This window comes from Theropithecus gelada, chromosome 17, assembly GCF_003255815.1.
Source record: "Theropithecus gelada isolate Dixy chromosome 17, Tgel_1.0, whole genome shotgun sequence".
NCBI lineage: Eukaryota > Metazoa > Chordata > Mammalia > Primates > Cercopithecidae > Theropithecus > Theropithecus gelada.
Window position 1 is genome coordinate 74,125,322 of NC_037685.1, and position 26,282 is coordinate 74,151,603.

A 26,282-nucleotide genomic window follows, 5' to 3' on the forward strand; every position below is an offset into this window, starting at 1 on the left:
GCCTCCAGGTGCATCACTCCTAAATCCCAATTTCTAATCTTGTGGCTAATTTGCTAGTCCTACAAAGGCAGTCTAGTCCCCAGGCAAGAAGGAGGTTTGTTTTGGGAAAGGGCTTTTGTCATCTTTGTTTCAAACTATAAACTATGAATTACATTCCTCCCAAAGTTAGTTCGGCCTACAGCCAGGAATGAACAAGACAGCTTGGAGGTTAGAAGCAAGATGGTGTTGATTGGGCCAGATCTCTTTCTGGGTTTAATTTTGCAATGGCGGTTTCATTCCCAGTCCAGTTCTCTTTATAGTGCTGTGCAATGCATGTGCTCATGTTCTGGTATGTATTATTATTATTCTGTGTCAGTGTTATCTTCCCTACAAGATTGTAAATTTCTAGGACCTAACTTCTTAGACATGCTAATAATATTAACTCAGTGAACAAATTAATAGACCCTCAAAACTTTAAATTCAGGAATAGAAAACAAAAATAAAGATTTTTCTTCCTGTCAACTGATTCTGCAAAGGGTATAAGGAGCAACAGAGCTGCCAAGTTGGTACAGGAGCTGGAAAACACCATAAGCTTCAACTGCTGGTTAATTTTTGCTTTAAAAAGCTTGATGGAGGCCAGGCGCGGTGACTCACGCCTGTAATCTCAGCATTTTGGGAGGCTGAGGCGGGCGGATCACCTGAGATCAGGAGTTTGAGACCAGCCTGGCCAACACGGTGAAACCTCGTCTCTACTAAAAAATACAAAAATTAGCCAGGTGTGGCGGCACGTGCCTTTAATCCCAGCTACTCGGGAGGCAGAGGTTGTAGTGGCCAGAGATGGTGCCACTGCATGCAGCCTGGGCAACAGAAGGAGACTCCGTCTCAAACAAAACAAAACAAAACCAAACAAAAACAAAAAAACCTTAATAATAAAATGGGCTTTTATATATACAAATCAGCACAAACTCATCTGAGGGAGAGTAAGACTTACAGACTTGCTTACAACTCTCTTTCCCTGCTCAGGCTCCTGAGCAGCTGGGATTACAAGGACGCGCCACCACACCTGGCTAACCTTTGTATTTTTAGTAGAGCCGAGGTTTCACCATGTCGGCCAAGTTGGTCTCAAACTGCTGGCCTCTGTGATCCACCTGCCTCGGCCTCCCAAAATGCCGAGATTACAGCGTGAGCCACCGCGCCGGGCCACAACTTTCTTCTGTGTAATTTCACCTTAAATACAGCCATTTACTTGGGGGTGGTGTAAGCAAATTGTCTCTTCAATTTCTCTCCCGGGGTGGGAGAACTGTGGCATTAAACAGAAGTGCGAACAGTAGTTGAGGGTAGGAAGAAAGCCTGCCCGGAAGGGGGTCAGGAAATCTCAGGCAAGCCCACCCTCAGGCACTACAGCTAGACTCCGAGCTCAATGGCCAGGCATCTGATTCGACCAACATCAGTTCACAGGGCTTAAGCCCAGTCCCTTAGGGAGGCCTGGGGAGGGGCAAGGCCCAAGTATATAAAGCTCCCTGAGGGTCAGCGTTGGCTCTGCGCCTGCGACTGTGATTCAAAAACGTCCCGGTGCTCTTGGCTCTTTTCGGAATCTGACCTCGAGCTTGCACGGGACACACTGCCCAGCTCGGGTGAGAAGGGTAGCTTCTGGGACCCTCGCCTTTAACAGCACTGCGAGCACAGAGTGCACTGGATCTGCGAGAAGAAACCGCGTTAACTAGTTTGTCCCTAAGGCCGCCTCGTAGTCATCGCCGCGGCGCCTTGCGTCTCCGGGCCGCATTGCCATGGCTGCCCGTGGTGTCATCGCCCCAGTTGGCGAGGGGTTGCGCTACGCTGAGTATTTGCAGCCCTCGGCTAAACGACCCGACGCCGACGTCGACCAGCAGGAACTGGTGAGTGCTGCCAGCGGCCCCCACCCCCGTCTGGCTCCCTTGTAGTTTCTGCTTCTGCCCTCTACCGCCTCACCCTTGAACCTTTGTACTCCCCCGCATTCGCTCACCGTCTGTTCCCTAGCGCTCATTTGTTCAGTGGAGAGACCGCCTTGTGCTTGGCTTTGACGTTTGGGCGTGGAAGACGGAGCAGCAGTTCTGAGGATCTGTCTCCTCAAGGAGCTTCCAGTCTTGTCTGGGACACAAACCAGAAAATAGGCAATTGCAAATACAGTATAAGTGCTGTATGTGGATTTTCCTATCTCATAGGAGGCCCTAATACCGTCTTGCAGGGGACGTGGTGGGATCAGGGACGCTTCTTGGAGAAAACTGTAGTTAAAAATTAGGATCTGGGCCGGGCGCGGTGGCTCAAGCCTGTAATCCTAGCACTTTGGGAGGCCGAGACGGGCGGATCACAAGGTCGGGAGATCGAGACCATCCTGGCTAACACGGTGAAACCCCGTCTCTACTAAAAAAAAGTACAAAAAACTAGCCGGGCGAGGTGGCGAGCGCCTGTAGTCCCAGCTGCTCGGGAGGCTGAGCCAGGAGAATGGCGTAAACCCGGGAGGCGGAGCTTGCAGTGAGCAGAGATCCGGCCACTGCACTCCAGCCTGGGTGACAGAGCGAGACTCCGTCTCCAAAAAAAAAAAAAAAATTAGGATCTGAATGAATAAAAGCAGTTCATTCAGCAAAGAGAAGGGGAAAAATTGTTTCAGGTACCAGGAGTACTATCTCCAGAGTCTCCGGCACAGAAACAGGGCTCTGTTGGAAACTGCAGGCCGGGCGCGGTGGCTCAAGCCTGTAATCCCAGCACTTTGGGAGGCCGAGACGGGCGGATCACGAGGTCAGGAGATCGAGACCATCCTGGCTAACACGGTGAAACCCCGTCTCTACTAAAAAATACAAAAATTAGCCAGGCGAGGTGGCCGGCGCCTGTAGTCCCAGCTACTCGGGAGGCTGAGGCAGGAGAATGGCGTGAACCTGGGAGGCGGAGCTTGCAGTGAGCTGAGATCCGGCCACTGCACTCCAGCCCGGGCGACAGAGCGAGACTCCATCTCAACAAAAAAAAAAAAAAAAAAAAAAAAAAAGAAAAAAAAGAAACTGCAAGTGGTGTATTCAGGATGAACCGTAGAGGTGGAAAAAGGAAGGGTCTAACAGAGAAGTGTCCAACAGAAACATATTGTGAGCCGCATACGTATTTTTACGTTTCTGTAGCGTAACCCACCAAGAGAAACAGGTGGGTTTAATTTTAACGATGTGTTATCTTTAACCTGATACATGCACAGTTGCACGGTAATATTTCAACATTCAATATGAAAAATTGCCCAAGTGGTGGTTTAGGCTTGTAATCCCAGCGCTTTAGGAAGGCCAGGCAGGAGGATCACTTGAGACCATGAGTTGGAGGCCAGCCTGGACAACATAGGAGACGCCATCTCTGCAAAAGAAAAATGAAAAATATCAGCTGGGCATTGTGGTGTGAGCCTGTAGTCCTAGCTACTTGGGAGGCTGGGTCTGGAGGATCACTTGAGCCCAGGAGTTTGAGGTTATAGTGAGCTATGATTTCACCACTGCAATTCAGCCTGAGAGACAGAGCTAGACCCTGTCTCCAACAAAGAAAAAAAAAATGAGGCAATAGAGATTTAGAAAGTTTTAATTAACTTGTCCAGGATCATCCCTGGTAAGTGGCAGATCTACGATTCCAAATGCTACACCTTTTCCACTATGACTTGCTGACTCCTTAGAAATAAGGATTTCTGGATATAGTATTCAGTGTATGACATAGCTGAACAAGATTAGGCAGAAGTAATCCTTTTGTGGAGAGTTGTAAAAATCCCAGTATCAGGCTTTCAAGGTAGTTGGGAGCTGTGGTAATTGGAAGATAGAACTAATATTGGTGATTTTTACATCTGTAGGTATTTTTACTTGGAAGAGGAGAGAGTTTACAGAATCCAGAGTATCAGATAGGAAGCATCTTTAGTAGTCCAGGTGCATGAAGGCTAAAGTGTAGGCCAGTGATTCTCAAACTGTCTGAGTCCTGTAATACCCTGAAATCCTGAAGTCAGATTCATAGACAATAAAATCTACCTATAAACATAACTTTTAATAACCAATATAATGCTTTAATTGAGACATAAAGGTGAAATATTTTATTAGAAAACACATCTACAGGCTGCGTGCGGTGTCTCGCTCCTATAATCCCAGCACTTTGGGAGGCTGAGGCGGGCGGATCACTTGAGGTTAGGAGTTCGAGACCAGTCTGGCCATCAGGGCAAAACCCTGTCTTTACTAAAGATACAAAAATTAGCTGGGTGTGGTAGCACATGTCTGTAATTCCAGCTACTAGGGAGGCTGAGGCAGAACTGCTTGAACCCAGGGGGCAGAGGTTGCAGTGAGCGGAGATCACACCACTGCACTCCAGCCTGGGCAACAGAGCAAGACTTTGTCTCAAAAAAAAAAAAAAGAAAATAACATGTTAACATGTCTACAATTTAAATATGTAAATACTTAGACATTACTACATTAGAAAACATAATGAGTAATTATTAGTTGCTGGCATATTGCACCAATTCATAGAATCACTGTGTGTGTGACAGCTACCAATGCAAATTGTTTATCAAATTATTATATTGGCTCTTCAAATAGCAGAGGGACCATCGTTTTTTACAAACTTATCTTTCCTAAATGGCGAACAATTTCTGGTAAAAATTTGAACAAAACAGTGGAATCTCCCTCAATTTACATGGCACTTGCACTTGTGGAAGATTCAGTCTGTACTAAAACAGTGTAATAATGATATATTTATATGTAATAAAGTTCTGGACTAAGATTATCATAAACTTTTCACCTACTTAATCTTTTAAAATCGAGGGATGCAAACAGTTCTTTGTTATACAGGATTGTCTCATGTATTTTAGGACTTCTTAGGATCAATAGTCCCCCATCCACCAAATACCCTCCCTTCTATTCAAATTATTGTGCAACCAAACAGGGCCTCCTGTACTTTCAGAATGTCCCTTAGGGGTTGTTCTGCTTCTTTTGGGAGTTCCTGGTCCAGGCAATGACAAATAATGAGGTAGAAGATTGTTGATAACAACTTTAGGCAACTTGGAAGTACTAAAAGCAGTGAGAAGCTGACAAAAGGTAAATATTAGGAAAGAAAAAAGATGGCCTAGGTGTGGGGCATATTTGGTAATCTTAATGAAAATAGAAAATAATGTTTGTCAATGAGTTAAAGAAAAAAATTTTCACGCTATTTTAGAAATGTAATTCATTTTAAGGTTTATGAAATATATCTTCTTGGGCTGGGCATGGTGGCTCATGCCTGTAATTCTAGCAATTTGGAAGGTCAGGTGGAAGGATTACTTGAGCCCAGGGGTTCGCGACCCAGGCTGGGCAGCATAGTGAGACCTCTGTCTCTCTAAAAAGAAAAATCAAAAATAAATAAATATATCTTGTCATATTTATTAAATAACTTTTTCTTAGGTAACCTTCCCTTTTGAAACTAAGAACTAGTGTTCAGTAGCCTGTTTTTTGTTTTTTTTTTGAGATGGAGTCTCGCTCTGCTGCCCAGGCTGGAGTGCACTGGCCGGATCTCAGCTCACTGCAAGCTGCGCCTCCCGGGTTTACGCCATTCTCCTGCCTCAGCCTCCCGAGTAGCTGGGACTACAGGCGCCCGCCACGTCGCCCGGCTAGTTTTTTGTATTTTTTTAGTAGAGACAGGGTTTCACCGTGTTAGCCAGGATGGTCTCGATCTCCTGACCTCGTGATCCGCCCGTCTCGGCCTCCTAAAGTGCTGGGATTACAGGCTTGAGCCACCGCGCCCGGCCTCAGTAGCCTGTTTAAAGGATTAAAATAATTTTTAAAAATAGGCAAAATATCTATGTAGCATCTTGAATAAAATAGCATTTTACAATTAATGGTTTACTAGAAGTCGTGATCAAACTTTGCACTAGCAAAGCTGTTTCTCATGGAAAAGTAGAAAAGAAACTTTAAGAGATTATCAAATTTTAAAGCAGTTTGAACAAAACTCAGTTTGTATGAAATGGTAGTCATTTAGTTTCATTACTTTCCTGAAAACTGTAACTCCTATTATTTTTATTTTTCTTCAGTTTTTATTTTAAGTTCAGGGGTACGTGTGCTAGATGTGTAGGTTTGTTACACAGGTAAATGTGTGCCGTGGTGGTTTGCTGCACAGATCATCTCATCACCTAGGTATTAAGCCCAGCATACATTAGCTGTTCTTCCTGATGCTCTCCCTCCCCCCACCCTCACAACTGTTGTTATTATTAGGATAGTGTAACGTGTAAAAAAAAACTAGACACATACATGTTTCATTATAAACAATCCTGATATGTGAAAACTAAAACTTGTCAAACACACAAATTTTCAGGCATTCATTTCCAAAAATAAGATAGTACTTTTACTATTTTGTAATGATAACATGATTTAAAACATGCTTTAACAATACTTTGAAGCTTACATTGGTAATCACATGGATTATGTACTGTATACCTATATTTTTAACTCTTTTTTTTTTTTTTTTTTTGAGATGGAGTCTCGCTCTGTTTCCCAGGCTGGAGCGCAATGGCGGGATCTCGGCTCACTGCAGCCTCCGCCTCACAGGTTCACCTGAGTCTTCTGCGTCAGCCTCCCAAGTAGCTGGGACCACAGGCGCCTGCTACCACGCCCAGCTAATTTTTGTATTTTCAGTAGAGGTGGGGTTTCCCCATGTCTGCCAGGCTGGTCTCAAACTCCTTACCTCAAGTGATCCACCCTCCTCAGCCTCCCAAAGTGCTGGGATTTTAGAGGTGAGTCACCGCCCCCAGCCTAACTGATTCTTCCCTACCGTTTTTTACACCATAGTAGAAGGCTAGAATGTTAAGTTTCATGGACAGGGACTTTATTTGTTCTCTGATATGTATTTCTAGCATTTATAGTGGTGCCTGAGTGTGGTAAACATTCCAAAAAGAAATTGTTGAATGAATGAATGTTATTCTTGAATGGGAAGAAATGAGAAGAACTTTTCTTTTAGTGAATGGAGTCAGTAAGAATTTCCAGATGTCTACCAGTGAGAACCATAAACAAAAATAGAAAATTCAGCTTATTTAAAATGTAGCTCATTATAGTCTTCCCTGAACAGGCTGATTCTCTTCTTTCCCCTTTCTTGACTAGTGCCATCATCAACTCCACTTTCTCCTTTACCTCCACCATTCAGTTCATCAGTCACTTAGCCTCATCTCCGTAATTGTTTTCTTGCTATTCCTTCCCTTGCTATTCTCTTAGTCTTTATCGTCTCTACTCTGGCCTGTAGTGATCCCCTTTAAAAACAAGTCTCTTTGCTTCTGGTATTGTATGCTTTCTAAACTTCGCACTGCCATCAGTTATTTTTCTGCAATACAGACTTGTTAATGATACCATCCCTTTTTATGAGTTTAACACGATCTATAAACCTTTCTCAGGATCTTATACAGGACTCTTCATGTACTGATCCTCAAATGACGTATCCAGCCACATTTCCCATCCCCTCCATTGCACTGTACCCTGTACTGTAGTTATATTAAGTTTCCTTCATGAAATTTTATGGTTTTGTGACTTTACTAGAGCTTTCTCTTCTCTCTGAAATTCTTTTCCTGGCTAACTCCTATTCATTTTTTTTTTTAAGACACGTCCAATGTGAAGCCTTCCCTGACCCCAGTTCCCCTTGCCTAGTAGAAGAAAATTGTTTTATACTGTGTGTTTCCTTAGGAAGTTGCACAAGTTTTTATTATAGTTTATTAAGATACATCAAAATAATTTATATTAGTATAAGCACCTATGGTGTGAAGTCCTCAGGGAAAACACTGTATCTGTGATTGGCATTGTAATTGGCACATGATAGTCATTTAATTGTTTGTCTGTGAAATAGCTATTCTGTTATTATTGAGCAACTTAATAAATAAACATGGAGATTTGATTTTAATATCATATTGACACCTGTATTTTTTCCTTGTAGAGTCCTCTTGTATGTTAACCTCTAAGGGAGAGCAAGGGTCTGTGTCTGTCTTGCTCACTGCTCTTTCCCGAGAACTTAGCATAAGTCCTGGCACATGCCAAATAAATGTTTATGTGGTAAAAGCTAAGTAAGTATTTTTTGAATGAGTGAATAGTCTCCGTCTTTCCTGTCTCCATCACAACTACCACCCCTCTTGTGAGGAGGAAGAATACTTCTTTTTCTTCTTCATTTCCCTCTGGTACAACTATTGTTTTTCTTGGACTCAAATTTTCAGTCTCAAAATGGAAGATTTAGCATTTTATAACACTTTCAGGCAATTCATATTTATCTAAAAAGTTATTTACTGCTTATGTTGTTTACGGAGAATAAAATGCCTTAGGGAATTTGTAAAAAATTTTGATGCCTTTTTCTCCCCCCCCTCCAGCTGTAGCAGCTATGATGGAGTGATCTGTTTTCCCAGTTTTCCAAAATTTTTTGATTCATGGTAGTGGAACGTTTGAAGTAATTTTTCTGTTTTTTTTTTTTTTTTTAAATTGTTGTTGTTGTTATTTTGACTTTCTAGTGGATATTTGAAACCAGGTAGTGGTACCAGATACCTGACACGGCCCATTTGTTGATTTGCTGCCATTATCTAATGTTTCTTCTCTTTGAAATATGCCTTTTTAACTAAAATTAGATATTCTTTATAGATGGGGATGAAGTTTTAAGAATACTCATTCAGTTCCCAACTTAGTACCAGGCACATGATTGTTCTGCCTCATAAATTTTTGTTGAATTATTAAATTAACAAACGAATGAAACCAACTAGCTTGGAGATAAGTAGATTAGGGAAATGTTATAGAGTGATGAACGGACAGCCTTAAGGAATTAAAAAAAGAATAAGATAAATGAGACTATGCTTCTTTGACTTTTGTAATAGTCAAGAGAGGCCTAAAATGTAAGCATCTAATAAATATGTGTGTAGTCAGAGTATGTGTAATACTCCGACTTCTGATGTGCTTTTTCAAGTTTTGATCATTGCTTATTAATATCTCCAATAACACAGGCAGTCTCCAACTTAGAAATAGGTTCTGTTTTTAAAATTTGTCAATTAAATTCATTTTAATAGATTTTTGGGTAACACCAAATATACGGACGCTATAAACTAAGTGTGTATGGGGAGGATATAAATAAACCAAGATTGCCACCCTCAAGGGCAGAGGATAGCAAACTTAATTTGTAAAGGGTTAGATAGTAAACATTTCAGGCTCTGCAGACCATATAGCCTCTATCACAACTACACTGTTGTAGAGTGAACACATAGACAATAAATAAATGTGGCCATGTTCCAATAAAACTTTATTTTTGAAAACAGTTGCTCTAAGAGGCAAATTTGGATCAAATTTAAATGCCCAATTAAAGACAGGCTCTCTAAGTGCTATCATATTTTTGTTCATTTATTTATTCATCCATTTAACACTATTTATGGAGTCATACATTATTAGGTAAGGTTCTGAGCCTAAGTGCTGTAGTGGATACAAAGATTAATGAAATATGCATTTTCTCCTCAAGGGACTTGACCAGAAACTAAACCTAGACTCCTAGACTGGGAACTCCCCAGCAGTGGAGATCCTGTCTGATTCACTTTTGAGAATGACTTCTAGGGCCAATCATAGTACGGGATAGGTTGCAGATACTTAGTAAATGTCTTTTCAAGGATAAGTGAATGAAAGACTAAGGCATAGGTGTTGTAAGAGAGATATATGGATAAAATGCTTGATTTCATAGGAATGAGCCATTGTTTCTTATTTGGGAAATCAGAAAACTTTGTGAAAAGTGAGTTGAATGAGTTGAACATTGAGAAAAGGGAATGAGAAAAGGGAAGAATATGAGTTAAGTTAAAAAGATAAAAAAATCTTAGGCAGAGGTAGCAAATTCAGATGCTTAAAGGGGCTAGGCAGGTAGCAGAAACAAGTGAGGGGATGACTGGGTTAAATGGTATTGTATTACATGAGTGGTGATTCTAGCAAAATGAGAGCACTTGCTTTTCTAAAGGAGGCAGATCATTGGAATAAACCATTATTACCAGATATTTGATTTTTCAAAAGAAACCAGAAAGAGAAAAACAAGTTTTTCTAAAATGTGGGTTATATCAAGGAAGAAAAATAAGGAAAGGTAGGTTGGGTTACGACTGTAGATAGCTCCAAATGGCAGGTTAAGGAATGTGGACCAAATTGGTAGGCAGTTAGTTTTGTAGGAGTTGTATGATCAGTGGAGGCCTTCAGGAGAATCACATGTGTTACGGTGGGCGGTACTCTGGGAGTATAGAGGAGGAGATGATGGCGGCAGTAATAGTGATGATAGCTGAAGTGTTTTGTGCCAGGCTTTATGCTAATGTTTTAAATGCATGAGCTCATTTAGTCTATATAATAACCCTAGGAGGTATAGATGCTATTACTATTATAACCCTCTACTTGTAGACAAATAAACTGAGGCTTAAAGCACTGAAATAATTTGTGCAAGGTCACACATTTGAGAAGTAGATGAATCCCAGAGGTACTGTGCTTTCTTGCCTCTGCTCTTATTCAGAATATTCTCTTTGTTTCTCTTTCCCCTTAAACTTTTCTAATTATGTCAGTCAAGCTCTAACTAGGAAAACATATGACTTAAATATATAAAACAAGGGAAATGTAATTCCAGGAATTGGTTTCATAGCTAATGGAGTTGTTGAGAAGCGAAACAGGATAGTGAAGCAATCCAGAGATTGGGAACAGCAAGGAACCACTAGCACTCCTAGAGCTACAGGGCCAAAGGGAGGAGTTGGTGTTTTTCAAAACCACTCTGCATTAAGTGGAACCATGGATGTCTGCTTAGGGGGAACTGGAGCCACTGCTGCTGCTGGAGCAGTTGCTAAAGATGGAGAGGAAGGGGTGGTAATACCGTGGTTTCTTCCTTGTTTTCACTGTCCAGTCTTTCACCGTCGCATCCCATTGGTCTGACTCTACTGGGAGCCAGCTGACACAGCCTGTAGGACTTAGTTCTTCTAACAGAACAGAGAGTAGCCAAGGAATTGATTGGTGAATGCAGCTAGGCCTGGGACCAACACATCTGTTTTCAGCTGTATTTTGAATTCTACTGATACTGAGAAATTTGAAAGCACAGTCTCCTTAAAGCAGTGTTAGAAAACACTTTTTGAAATGCTAAGTATTCCCTTAATCCACAGTGTAGGGAAATAGAGTATTATTTTGAGGAATTCCATTTGCACTGTCTTACGTTCTTGGAATATAATTTCTATGCTATTGGGGATGAAATAAGTACTGTTACCAGGCATGGTGGCTCACACTCGTAATCCTGGCACTTTGGGAGGCCAGGGCGGGCAGATCACTTGAGGCCAGGAGTTCAAGACCAGCCTGGTCAAGATGGCAAAACCCCACCTTTACTAAAAAATACAAAAATTAACCGGGTATGGTGGCACACACCTGTAGACCCAGCTACTCAGGAGGCTGAGGCAAGAGAATACCTTGAACCCGGGAGGTGGAGGCTGCAGTGAACCCAGGTCGCACCACCGCGCTCTAAAGAACTCACTATCACAGGAATAGCACCAAGGGGACGGTGCTAAACCATCCATGAGAAATTGCCGCCATGACCCAGTCACCTCCCACCAGCCCCACCTCCCACATTGGGCATTACAGTTGAAAGTGAGATTTGTTCAGGGACACAGATCCAAACCATATCAAGACATTCTAGTGAGACCCCATTTCTACAGAAAACTTTAAAAATTAGTCATTTGTGGTGGCACATGCCAGTAGTCTTAGTTTCTTGTGAGGCTGAGGTGATAGGATCAGTTGAGCCCAGGAGTTCAAGGTTACAGTGAATTATGATCATACCACTGCACTGCAGCCTGGATGACAGAGTGAGACCCAATTGGAAAAAATAAATAAATAAACCAATATTGATACATTATTATTACCCAAGTCATATTTGATTCAGATTCCCATGCTTTTTAGCTGATGTCCTTTTTCTGTTCCAAGATCTCAACCAGGTACCACATTACATTTAGTTTTCACATCTCGTTTGGCTCCTTGTGGCTTTTCAGACTTGCCTTATTTTTGATGACCTTGACAGGTTTGAAGCATACTGGTTAGGTATTTTGTGGGATACCCTCTACTGGAATTTATTAGATGTTTTTCTCATGATTGGACTGGGTTTTAGGTTTTTGGGAGGAAGATCAGAAAGGTGAAGTGCCAGGCTGGGCACAGTGGCTCATACCTGTAATCCCAGCACTTTGGGAGGCCGAGGCAGGTAGATCACCTGAGGTCAGGAGTTCGAGACCAGCCTGGTCAACATGGCAAAACCCATCTCTACTAAAAATACAAAAATTAGCTGGGCATGGTGGCACGTGCCTGTAATCCCAGCTACTTTTGGCAGGCTGAGGCAGGAGAATTGCTTGAACCTGGGAGGTGGAGGTTGTAGTGAGCCGAGATCCCGCCATTGCACTCCAGTCTGGGCAACAATAACAAAACTTCATCTCAAGAAAAAAGAAAGAAAGAAAAATGAAGTGCCATTTTCATCACATCATATATGAAGTGTACTACTATAAACATGTTTATTGCAATTGATGTTGATCTAATCTGTTGTGGTAGTTTTTGAGTTTTCTTAACTGTAAACTTTATTTGCATACTGCACTTTGTGAAAGAAAGTCACTTTGTGCAGCCCACATTTAAGGAATAGAGAGTTATGCTCTCCCTCCTTAAGTGTAGAGTAATCTGTCGGATTATTTGGAATTCTTCTCTGTGGGAGGTTTGTCCTTTTATTCCCATTTATTACTTATATTAGTTTGGTTTCATGGATATTAATTTTATGCTTTGGATTATAATCCACTACTATATTTTGTTGCTCAAGCTGTTTTATCTTTGGCCATTGGGATCTCTTTTAGTTGACTCTTGTGTACCTTTGACATACCCCCAACATTGCTGGGGGTTTTTTGAGCACTTCCTTGCATTCTGGCACTACATAGTGCTCTAGGCTCATTTTGTGTATTTCCTGCCACAGTCCTAAAATCAGGCATTTCTCCAATGAGTCCAGTGTATATAACATTTGATCTCATGGTGAGCGTCATTCTGGGTCATAACTTCAGATCCTAATCCATTTTTATCCTCCCACCCAAATCTTCCCCAATTCCTTTGTCTTTTCCCTGTATAACTGATGAGGTAAAAGTAAAAGATATCCTTGTCTTGGTACACATGGCTGCTGCTTTCAGTCCATCAAGGATAGTAAAATTTTTCCCTAAGCTTCAGTAAAGCGCATTTGTGTGTGTTTGGTTTGGGCTTTATTTTTGTTTTTCAATATCTGGTGTTAGGGACTGCTAATGGAGGGAGGGTGCTGCTAGGGGATTGTGGAAGGAAGTAGAGAGAAAGGGACTCATTAACCTTTCTGCCATTTGTCATTATATTTCAAGTTTGTTATAGAATCTTAGTACAGGTCAAGTGAACAGTAAAGAACCTATCTCTGGGTATAAGGTAAAATATTATTGCATATTCATTCCTCTAAAGGACTGAATATGGTCTTCAGGAGAATGATTTTCACTTCCTTTTGGAATACCTAGAATTTAACAATCACCACCACACTGAAAAAATAGTTTTTATATGGTAGGCATTAGAACTGAAGAGAACTAAACGAAGGGAGAAAAGAATGGTACTTTAAATAGCACTTTCCTCCCCAAATAATGCCTAGCTGCAGTGATGTTAGAGTTTAATTCAAGGACTTCGTTACTATATAGTACTTAAGAGATTTCTATATGTATTATGTGGTTTGTGAATAATTTCCGTATTGATTTGTAAATAATTGTTTTCAAAGTACTAATTTATTTTTTAATTTTTATTTTTTATTTCTTTTGAGACAGCATCTTGCTCTGTCTCCCGGGCTGGTGTATAGTGGCGTGATCATAGCTCACTGCAGTCTCAATTTCCCAGGCTGAAGTGATCCTCCCATTTCAGCTTCTCAAGGAGCTAGGACCACAGGAGTGTGCCATCATGCCTGGCTAATTCTTTTATTTTTATGTTTTGTAGAGCTGGGGTCTTGCTGTGTTGCCCAGGCTGGTCTTGAACTCCTGGGCTCAAGGGATTCTCCCACCTCTGCTTCTCAAAGTGCTGGGATTACATGTGTAAGCCACTGTGTCCAGTCCAAAGTACCAATTTAATTTTACATTTTAAAAATTGGATTCTAAAAGTCTGCCTTCTTATCTGAAGACTTTTTTTCAGATTCCATTTTATTTTGTTACTTTTTTTTTTTTTTTTTTTTGAGACGGAGTCTCGCTGTGTCGCCCAGGCTGGAGTGCAGTGGCCGGATCTCAGCTCACTGCAAGCTCCGCCTCCCGGGTTCACACCATTCTCCGGCCTCAGCCTCCCGAGTAGCTGGGACTACAGGCGCCCGCCACCTCGCCCAGCTAGTTTTTTGTATTTCTTAATAGAGACGGGGTTTCACCGTGTTAGCCAGGATGGTCTCGATTCCTGACCTCGTGATCCGCCCGTCTCGGCCTCCCAAAGTGCTGGGATTACAGGCTTGAGCCACCGCGCCCGGCCAGTTACTTTTTTTTTATTGTGATCGGACAAAATGTTTTTCAGTTTTTTTTTTTTTTTTTCGAGAGAGGGTCTCGCTGTCATCCAGGCAGGAGTGCAGTGATGCAATCTCAGCTCACTGCAACTTCGGCCTTCCAGGCTCAACCAGCCCTCCGACCTCAGCCTCCTGAGTAGCTTGGGAATACAGGTCGCACCACCACACCCAGTGCAGCCCTCAACAGAGAGGAGACTGGAGTGTGTAGCTCCTGTCTGCAGGCAGGTCATCCTGTAAGCGTGTCTGGCTGAGTCTGCAGGTTTTTTTTGTGCTCAGAATGGAGGAACTGCTTGTTGATTGGTCCGTGGGTGGCCATGGGCAGGCCTGGAAAAAGCACCATCCAGTTGGCCAATCGGTCATCAATTAACTTCATACTCCGGTTGGTGGACTTCACCCAGAACTGGCAACCTGGTCCCCAGGCTTCAGGCCAGTCCTAGCTTCAAGGAGGGGTTCCACGGGGACCCAACCCTTCCTGCCCAGGAACCTCATAACGTCCTGCCGCCACCAACGTGCCCTTCACGGCACCCTGGCTCTAGGTGCTGCGGGGAGCCCACAGGCCCGTGCCAAGCTACCCTCAGCCCCTTGGCCAGACCTCCCTCCCGGGCTTGTGCCCGAAGTCTAGAGGGGGCCGAAGTGGCAGGGGGCTGGCCTGTCAGCACCGCTCTTAGTGCATGCATGCCCGGCTGGGTTGAGACAGAGCCTCAGCTTAGCCACAACTTTGCCCCACACTGGGTGGATGCCGGGAGTGGGGAGAGACCAGGGAGCGGGAGCAGGCACCTATTATGAGCCTGCAGGGGCAGGGGGCTTCCTGGGCCCCTGAGAGTGCAGCTGGGCAGCTGTAGCTGCGCCTGGGAGCACTGGCTCCTACCCTGCCGAGCTGGTAGGTGGGGAGCCTCCTGCCTGTTCCCAGCTCCCGGCAGCTCTGCTGAATGCCCAGCTCCCACAGCACCTTCCGCTCTGCAGGCAGCGACCTTGTGGGGGCCACTCCAGACGGGCCATAGCAGCCACTGCCTTAAAGTAAAATGGTTTGTTGTAAGGGAGTAAAAGTAGCTTTCATTAAAGGGGATGATTTCCCAAGCTAAAAGAAATAAGCAAAACTACAAAATGTTGCAGATAAAGTGTTCATCAGATATAAGCTGAAAAAGAGAGTTTGAGGGGTTCTTGCCGGAGACTTCAAAGTCAGTATAATAAAAGCTTGTCGGAGTACTTGATAGGAAGGAGGCCAGCTAGAGACGCAGTGGGATCATTTTTATGATCAGGGTGCAGATTTAAGTGCAAGGATAAAAAGGGAGACACCAAAGATCAATGTAGTTGTTCTTGTGAAGAATGTCAGGAAGAATTCATTTTAAAAGTTTATTTTAAAGTAGACAGGTCAGAGGGTTGTCTGCCTTCTGAAGTTAAAACTTGTTAAACCCATCTCACTAGGTGAGATCTTCCTAAGATTTTTCTTTTTAAAATAACCTTTATTTTTACTCCCTGATTTTAAAAAGAAATGATTATGTAATATATAGTAATTGTAATAGCTACCATTTGTTGAATGTTTATCCCATGTTAAATATACTAGTTTATGTATATGAATGACCTAACTTACAAAAATTCATATCAACCCAAGGAATTAAGTACAGTCATCATCCTCATTTTACAGATGAAGGAACACATAGAGGTCATGTAACTTGGGCAGGTCATGGAGCTGACAAGTAAGGAGCCAAAACTCATATTTCTTTGATTCTAAAGTCTGATGATTCCAAGACTATGTTTTAATGAAAATGTTCTTTTTTTATAGACTGCTTTTATTCTGTACTTAACATATGGTTGTTAAACATTCTTCAATATATTTGTCGATCCATATTTTACACGTGCCTTAATTTATTTAATGATTCCCCCATTGTTGGATAGTCAGATTGTTTCCATTTTTTTTTGGTATCACAAATAAAACACACTGAATTTTCTCTTAAATGTTTTTATGGATTTTTCTGATTATTTTCTTAGGATAAATTTTTTGAATTGTAGTTACTAAGCCTAAAGACATTCGTATATTTAAGGTTGTTGACTCCTGTGATGAAAGTAACCTCTAGACACATTGTCCTAATTTGTATTCCCAGCATCAGTTCAGGAGATTGTTCATTGAATCATTCTTTTGACAGTTTGTAAGACTTCAATTTGTTGGCCAAAATGTATACCTCTCATTATTAACAGGCTGTGTACTGAAGGTATGACAGATTGTCACCTGGCCCCATCCAGAAGAAAAGCTGAAAGAGGGACTAGTAATGCCATTTTCATACTTATCAAGCTATTCAATTTTTATATTAAATATAGGAGTATTGAAAATACGACTGGGGAGGCGGGGCGCAGAGTCTCACACCTGTAAATCCCAGCACTTTGGATTATTATTATGGATTTTTATTATGGATTTTTCTGATTATTTTCTTAGGATAAATTTTTTGAATTGTAGTTACTAAGCCTAAAGACATTAGTATATTTAAGGTTGTTGACTCCTGTGATGAAAGTAACCTCAAGACACATTGTCCCAATTTGTATTCCCAGCATCAGTTCCACCACCGAGGCGGACGGATCATGACGTCAGGAGATTGAGACCATCCTGGCTAACACAGTGAAACCCGTCTCTACTAAAAATACAAAAAATTAGCCGGGTGTAGTGGCGGGCTCCTGTAGTCCCAGCTACTCGGGAGGCTGAGGCAGGAGAATGGCGTGAACCCGGGAGGCGGAGCTTGCAGTGAGCCGAGATTGCACCACTGCTCTCCAGCCTGGGCAACACAGCAAGACTCCGTCTCAAAACAACAACAACAAAAACAACAAAAAAAGAAAATACGACTGGGGGAAGGGAGACCAAAGAAAATTTTATGAAATAAAGACTTATGGCCGGGCGCGGTGGCTCAAGCCTGTAATCCCAGCACTTTGGGAGGCCGAGGCGAGAGGATCACGAGGTCAGGAGATGGAGACCATCCTGGCTAACATGGTGAAACCCCGTCTCTACTAAAAAAATACAAAAAAACTAGCCGGGCGAGGTGGCGGGCGCCTGTAGTCCCAGCTACTCGGGAGGCTGAGGCGAGAGAATGGCATGAACCCGAGAGGCGGAGCTTGCAGTGAGCTGAGATCCGGCCACTGCACTCCAGCCTGGGCGACAGAGCTAGACTCCGTCTCAAAAAAAAAAAAAAAAAAAAAAAAAAGACTTATGAGAAGTAAGGACAAAGGACTGGTGCTATGATCTAGCTTGACGTTAGATAATAAAAATGACACAGTATTTTCTAGAAAATTTAAAAACCTACCTAATAAGTTGTACAAGACTTTATATGTTTTTTGTGAATGGGCAGATAGGGTTGTTTTGTTGATTGTGAGCTCACAGTGGAAAAAATCTTGAGCAGTTTTTTTTTTTTTTTTTTTTGAGGTGGAGTCTCGCTCTGTCACCCAGGCTGGAGTGCGGTGGCGCCATCTCAGCTCACTGCAAGCTCCGCCTCCCGGGTTCACGCCATTCTCCTGGCTCAGCCTCCCCAGTAGCTGGGACTACAGGCGCCTGCCACCTCGCCCGGCCAATTTTTTGTATTTTTAGTAGAGACGGGTTTCACCGTGTTAGCCAGGATGATCTCGATCTCCTGACCTCGTGATCCTCTCGCCTCGGCCTCCCAAAGTGCTGGGATTACAGACTTGAGCCACTGCGCCCGGCCCAATCTTGAGCAGTTTTTATAATCCATTAAAGGGAGTGTGGGAGTGACTTCAGATTATTGCTTGAAGGCTTGAGCTGTGGTCTGGAAGTAGGATACCTGGGCTCTAGTCCGGTGCAGACACTGATAATTGTTGCTGCAGTTTGCAAGTCATGTAACTTCTCAGACCCTCAGTGTCTTCCTCATAAAATATGGGTTTTGGCTAATATTCTCTGTCATTTTTTTCAACTCTATGATTCTGTGACATTGACTTAATTTATTATTACAGTCAGAAATGTCAACAAAACATCCTGTGGAAACTATTGAAAATGAAACAGAAACATCTTTTTGTATAAAATTATAGTGTTTCTGTACCTATAATGTGAAGGGGTGGCCTGCCCCTCCACACCTGTGGGTGTTTCTCGTTAGGTGGAACGAGAGACTTGAGAAAAGAAATAAGACACAGAGACAAAGTATAGAGAAAGAAAAGCGGGGGCCCAGGGGACCGGCGCTCAGCTTACAGAGGACCCACACCGCACCGGTCTCTGAGTTCCCTTAGTATTTATAGATAATTATCTTTACCATCTTAAAGATCAGAGAGTGGCAGGACAATAGGATCGTTTTTAGGGAGGAAATCAGCAGTAAGACATAAGAACAAGGATCTCTGTGACATGAATAAGTTTAAAGGAAAATCCTGTGCCTAGAGATAAACCTTTTAGCAGCATTGTTTCATCCTATCACATGGGGATAAACCTTGGACAATACCTAGCTTTTCTAGGAACAAAGACACACCCTGCACGCCCAAAATCCATTAAACCTTGAGTTACCACAGCACATATCTCTTGCAAGGACAAGGTTGGGGGTAGGGTCACAGATTAACAGCATCTCAAATACAGAACAAAATGGAGTCACTTGTGTCTACTTCTTTCTATATAGACACAGTAACAGGCTGATCTCTTTCTTTTCCCCACAATAATGTGTGTGTGCTTTTGCGTGCACCTTTCCGTGCAATCAAACAGAAATGAAAAATTTCCAGAAAGGGTCAACAAATAAATTTATTGAGGGGAGAAGTATGTGATTGAGTGTCTAGGAGTCGGCGGGTGGGGACACCAAGGGAAGGGTAATTTGAAGACATAGGCAAAATAGTTCAGAACTTAATTCCGGACTTTAGATATTCATTGGCCAAAAAATTCCACTAAAATTTCACTACAGGCCGGGCGCGGTGGCTCACGCCTGTAATCCCAGCACTTTGGGAGGCTGAGGCGGGCGGATCACGAGGTCAGGAGATCTTGACCATCCTGGCTAACACAGTGAAACCCCGTCTCTACTAAAAAATACAAAAAATTAGCTGGGTGCAGTGGCGGGCGCCTGTAGTCCTAGCTACTTGGGAGGCTGAGGCAGGAGAATGGCGTGAACCCAGGAGGCGGAGCTTGCAGTGAGCTGAGATCCAGCCACTGCACTCCAGCCTGGGCAACAGAGTGAGACTCCGTCTCAAAAAAAAAAAAAAAAAAAAAAAAATTTCACTACAATAATAAAATGATAAAAGGTGTTGGTTGGGTGAAAAAGGCCCTTTCCTTCAAATGTTAGAAAACAAAACTAAGGATACTATTTAAACTTGAAAGATATAAATTTGGTTGGGTACAGTGGCTCAAGCCTATAATCCCAGCACTTTGGGAGGCTGAGGCAGGTGGATCACCTGAAGTCAGGAGTTCAAGACCAGCCTGACTAATATGGTGAAACCTCATCTCCACTAAAAATACAAAAATTAGCCGGGCATGGTGGTGTGTGCTTGTAGTAGCAGTTACTCGGGAGGCTGAGACAGAAGAATTGGTTGTCCCCGGGAGGCGTAGCTTTCAGTGAGCTGAGGTCACACCACTGCGCTCCATCCTGGGCGACAGAGCGAGACTCAGTCTCAAAAAAAAAAAAAAAGGGAGATACATTTAGGACTAGTGAATTAAATGGCAGGGATGAGTAAGTTAAAGAATATCACCCCTAGACTCAAATGAACCTTGAGCTGCCCAGAAGACTGAACCTTTGAGAGCAGCTGTATCTGAAGCATCAGGCCAAAGAACAATTCTTAGAAGCTGCATTACTAGACTTGACATATGTGCCAGCCATCAAGCCCCACAAAGCAAAGATATAGAGCCTACTGTAGTTCTTTCATCCTAACAAATTCTTTTCAAATGCTGAAGTCTTTTTAAAATATTTTTTCTGGCTTAATTTTCCAACTACAATTTGGTTTTGGCTTTGAAATTTTTGTCTCTTTTTGACTTACCTGTTTATCTGTGGGGGTAATAACCTGTTACCTGGTTATCATCTTGAAATGACTCCATAATGTTATATTGATGTAAGTTGACTTCATATTTTACAAGTTGTCTGGTCTAATCTGTGTTTAAAATATTCTGCCAGCCTAGTCTATTTTTAACATATTCTATAGGTATTTAACATTTTGTAGATGACCCCTGCCTCCCAACACACATATAGACTAGATTGCAGTAACATAAGGTAACAGTGAGTTGAGGGCAGAATCTCAGTCTGAATTCGACATCTAACCTTTGTTCTCTCCCTGTATCCTCACATTTCCCTCCTTGGCCTAACCTTGACCCTATGCTTCAGTTTTACCTCTGCTTTTCTAAGAAGCAATCTGATTCAGAAGCAGAGTACTCAGTCAGCTGGCCAGCAGCTGTCTGTTTTACCCTCTCTCCATCCATATATATCCATGTGGTCAATTAACTGCTAACTTTTATTTAGCCTATACTGTATACTGGGAATACAAAGGTGAATGAAGCCTACCTCTTGCCTTCTACAGGTTCATAGCATGGTGAGGGAGGGAAGTTTTGAAGTGTGACCTGGGATCACAATGATCACAATGGAGCAGTAAGCTGGGAAGTAGTCAGGTGGTGATATTTAAATAGGTAAGACCATAACACTGACATTGACTTCTTTCATGGTTGGATGTTTACTTAATCCTCCTGCCTGTCTGTAGTGTAGTAGGCCCCGTCTTATCTGTGGGGTCTGTGTTCCAAGACCACCAGTGGGTGCCTGAAACCATGGATAGTACTGGTCCCTTCATATACAATGTTTTTTCCTATATATACATAATTATGATAAAGCTTAATTTATAAGTTAGGTACAGTAAGAGATTAACAGTAACATAATACCATTGAACACTAATAACTATAGTGTAATAAAAGTTATGGGAATATGGTCTCTCTTTCTCTGGAAATATATTATTGTAACCATGGAAAGCAAAACTGTAAGAGAGGACTACTATAGTTTTGTTTCTTCCTCCTTCTTAGTAGCTGAGAAGCAATATATAGCAGGTGGTCTCCTGTGTTAGGGACAGGGATCAATCATAACATCTTTATATGAAGGGTAGTGAAGCAGAAGGACAGAAATGCATTAAGAGTCGTTGAGGGGAGAAGTGTGTGACTGAGTGTCTAGGAGTCATTAAGAGTCAACTAGGATGGGGGGGATATGACTCAAGTGCTCCAGCTCCCAAACTGAAAGCCAGCAGATTCAAAAGAGGGAGAGCTTATTTTGAGAAAAAATGTCATGGTGCCACATAGGGTAGGGACCAACTGTGGTGCTGTAACTGGCAAGTCTAAAATTTGTAGGGCAGGCCCACAGTCTGAGAGCTTTCAGATAGGATGAGATTCTTGAGGCAGCATTTCTTCTTCTGCAGAGAAACTTCAATTTTGTTCTTAAATCCTTGCAAATGATTGGTCCATATAGATTGGCCCACATAGATTATCAGAGATAAACTCCATCTGTGTCAGCCACATCTCCAAAATACCTTCATAGCAACCCCAAGGTCAGTGTTTGACTAACGGGGTAAGCATAGTGTAGCCAGGTTGACACATAAAATTAACTGTCACCATGTACCTGGGTTCAAGAACTTAAAGCCAAATATGCAACCTGGTTTGGCAAGCCTGTGATGAGTTCAGGGGCTCCAGGTGCTCTCCAGGCTGTCAGGAAGGACATGGTTGATGACGTTGGCAAGATTTTCTGACCAGTCACATTTAATCACATTTTGGTTTAATGTGAACAAAAAAAGTTGCTTTTTATATTTTTTTATTTTTATTTTTTGAAAGGGAGTCTTGCTCTGTCGCCCAAGCTGGAGTCCAGTGGTACAATCTTGGCTCACTGCAACCTCTGCGTCCCGTGTTCAAGCGATTCTTCCACCTCAGCCTCCCCAGTAGCGGGCATGTGCCCAGTGGTGGGCATGTGCCACCACTCCCAGCTAATTTTTGTATTTTTAGTAGAGACGGGGTTTCACCATGTTGGCCAGACTGGTCTCGAACTCCTGACCTCAGTTGATCCACCCGCCTTGACCTCCCAAAGTGCTGAGATTACAGGCGTGAGCTGCCATACCCGACCTCAAAAGTTTCTTATGAGAAAGTAGAGCCATGATTCACACCGTTATTTTGAGTAAATGCAAAACAGTACTTAAAAGACCATTCTTTTTATTATTTATTTACTTATTCTAGACCTTTTCTGACAGTGTGAAAAAGATTATTCTTAAAAAAGCATTATCTATAGTGAAGATTGAAGTTTGAGGAGTTTTTTGTTAATTATACTGGAGAGTGGAGTAACATTCATTTGGGGTAAGCCTAAGAGTTTTGTTCCTTAACATGTTTGGCTTTTGATTTTGTTTTGTTGTTTTGCTCTTTTATTTACTCATTAGTCTTGCTATAGATACTAATGCTTGAAAGAAATTAAGCAACTTAAAAACAGCAAATAGAAATGTATTTAGCTTTGCCTTTCTTTTTTGCTTAAGGTAAGACTTTCATGGGAATTCGTGTTTTGGGAGAAGTTCAAATGTACTTGCTTTTGTCTATGGAACAATAATGGTAAGGGTAGGGTATATTAATGTAGATTAATTCAATTTAGATATGAAAGTCTGTGAAATTTATATTGACTTGAAGGTTTTAGGGCAGGATAATTTTTAAAATTCTCTTGTTACTGTCATTTTATCGTGTCTGACACTTTTTCTTGAATGTAAATTCTCCTCCCCTCCTTATTCTAATCTGCATGTGTAATACCTCTCTTACCCAAATTAGATTGATTTACCAGCAGTCTTTCTTGTTTCCTCTCTTTTTTTCTCCTTTTCACTTGCTGTTGTTTAAATTCAAAGAGTTTTCTTTGTGGAAATTGAACCTAATAGTAAGACAGCATAAAACACTGAGTTCAGCAGAAAGTGATTTGCTTGTGATTAACCCTTGAGAATTAACTCACTGCAGGATAACAAAGAATGAATGTTTTCAAAACATCTGGCTCATTCTTCTTCTCCATTAGTAGATGAGACCTCCCCGTTTACCCCCTAGGTGTTAGGAGTTCTCATACTGCTTCGCTTAGGCTTTATCATACTCGTCATGGCGTATTTTTAGAAAGTAAGTCCAAAAGAGAGTTCATGACACCCCTTTCTCTGCCACAGACCTCTCTCAGTCCTGGCAGCAAAAGGCAGTTAGTGTCATTCTTTTAGTTGTTCAAGACAATAACCTTGACTCTTCTCTTTTCCTTTTATTTGTTCAAGACAGTAACTTTGACTCCATATCCAGTCTCTCAGCAAATCCTATTGGCCTTACCTCCAAACTCTAGCTAGTATCTCACCACTTTCCTCATTTCCACCATTAATCACTCTACCCCAAGTGTCCACTATCTCTTTCATGGATTATTTTAATAGACTTACAACTCATCCCCATGCCTCTGCTTTTCATCCTCTACAGTCTGTTCTCAACATGACAAATAGAATGATCCTTAGAATTGTAATTGAAATGATCTTAGGCCTCTGCTTAAAACAATGATGTATCACTCAGAGAAAAGCTAGTCTTTACGTTGACTCTATAAGGCTTAGCATGATTTGCTCCCCCTGTGACCTGTTCGACCTCATTGCCTATTTTTTCTACTTTTTCTTCCTGCTGTATGCACACTGGCCTTCTGGCTATTCGTCGGGCACACTGGGCATAGCCGTGCTTTAGGGCCTTTAAACTTGTTCCCATTGCTAGTCCGAAATCTAAGGAATCCTTTTACTTGCTTTAATTTTTTTCTAAAAGTCATTTTTTTCAGTGAAGCTTGCCCTACTCACTTTAAATTTGTTGCTGTCACCATGCAAACACACACCTACTTCTTTACCTGCTTAATTTTTCTCCATAGCACATATCACCGCGTAAAATAATTATATATTTTTCTTGTTAATATTGTTTGTTGTTTGTCTCTCTTGCTGAAATGTGCCTTTACGAGGATAGGGATTTTGTCTGATATATCCCTAGGGCTTAAAATCATGACTGGCACATAGTAAATACTCACTGAGTAATTTATTGAATTAATTAATGAGCCATCAGAGATGGGAAATAACCTTCAAGCCTGTTTGCTAAATTACCTAACCTTTTTATTGAAAGTTTATTTTCCTTAATGTTTGTTTAACAAATTAGTTATTCTTTCATGTTTTCCACATAACCTGTGGATTATCTTCATTTTTTTTTTTTTTAGGAAATTTACCGGACATAAGGTCCTAACTTAACTTTATCTGCTTTGTCTTCCGTGAGACTTTTGGATATATTTACCTGTCCAGGATATTTTGAAGCATGACCATATATGTTAGATGCTTAATTAAGTTTAACTAGCATTGTCCATTATATTTTCCCATTTCAAAACATAATTTCAGTCACCAGTATAGTACACATATATGAGCTACAAGAGGCATCTGGGTGGTGGCGAGAGACAGGACTAGCTGGATTTCCTAGGCGGACTAAGCCTAGCTGGGGAAGGTGACCGCACCTATCTTTAAACACGGGGCTTGTAACTCAGCTAACACCCAACCAATCAGGTAGTAAAGAGGGCTCACTAAAATACAAATTAAGCTAAAAGCAGGAGGTAAAGAAATAGTCAAATCATGTATCACCTGAGAGCACAGCGGGAGGGACAATGATGGGGATATAAACCTAGGCATTCAAACAGGGAGTGGGCAACCCGCTTTGGGTCCCCTCCCATTGTATGGAAGCTGTTTTCATTCTATTAAATCTTGCAGCTGCATACTCTTCTGGTCCGTGTTTGTTACAGTTCGAGCTGAAATTTCGCTTGCCGTCCACCACTACTGTTTGCTGCCCTCACAGACCTGCGGCTGACTTCCACCCCTCCAGATCTGGCAGGATGTCCGCTGCGTTTCTGATCCTGCGAGGTGCCCGTTGCCGCACCTGATCGGGCTCTAGGCTCTCCTTTGTTCCTGCAGGCTAAGTGCCTGGGTTTGTCCTAATCGAGCTGAACACTGGTTGCTGGGTTCCACGGTTCTCTTCCGTCACTCACGGCTTCTAATAGAGCTGTTAACACTCACCGCATGGCTCAAGGTTCCATTCCTTGGAATCCTTGAGGCTAAGAACCCCAGGTCAGAGAACAAAAGGCTCCCGTCTTGGGAGTGGCCTGCCCCATATAAGCGCTAAGAACAAAGACCTGCCCGTAACAGTGGGAAAGCTTCTTAAGATCATGTCCTTATACAAACTTTTAGAAAACGATGCTTTGCTAGATTTTGGAAATCCAAAGAAATAAAACACAGTCCCTACCTCCAGAAGCCTACATATTGGAAGGGATTTGAAATAGGTAAACGAGTACTAATGTAATATATATTACAGTAGAAAGATCTGCTGAGTACTATGGAGTACTGAAGAGTTTTGTTTGGGTGAGAGGTGAGTGAAGAAAGCTTTATTGAGAAGATGAGCTTGAAGTTGATTGCTGAGTAAGATTTCCCAGGAGGAGTAAAGCAGAGAGGAACAGAAGGAGTAAGAGTAAATAATATGAGAACGAGAAAAGGACCAGCATGGAATATCTGTCACGTTCACATAGGTGCTGGTCATTTTTCATGACCTTGTTTGAATCATTATGAGCATATTATGATACAGGTATTTGTATCTTTCTTTTATAGATGAGGAAATGGGCCCAGAGAGAATAGCTTAGGATCGCAGAATGTTGAGTTGGAATTGGAGCCCAGGCCTGATTAACTTGAAGCCCATGGACTTTCCATAGCAGCCCCTTACATAGCATTCAGGTGCGAAGGAGTAGAAAGTGTAAGGGGCTCATGCTTGCTGCATGGATGAAAAACTTGAAGGCTTATGTAGAAAGTAAAACTTTAGTAAG

General features: G+C 42.1%; 1 protein-coding gene across 1 annotated transcript in view; it reads left to right on the forward strand.

Annotated features, from left to right (window-relative positions):
* Positions 1 to 1,289: 1,289 nt before the first annotated feature.
* Positions 1,290 to 26,282, forward strand: part of DNAJC15 (DnaJ heat shock protein family (Hsp40) member C15) — a 93,653-nt gene continuing 68,660 nt past the window's right edge. The window contains exon 1 of the mRNA XM_025364295.1: positions 1,290 to 1,874. Coding sequence (XP_025220080.1) covers positions 1,767 to 1,874 — 108 coding nt within the window. The 5' untranslated portion in view covers positions 1,290 to 1,766. The remainder of the gene's footprint in view (positions 1,875 to 26,282) is intronic.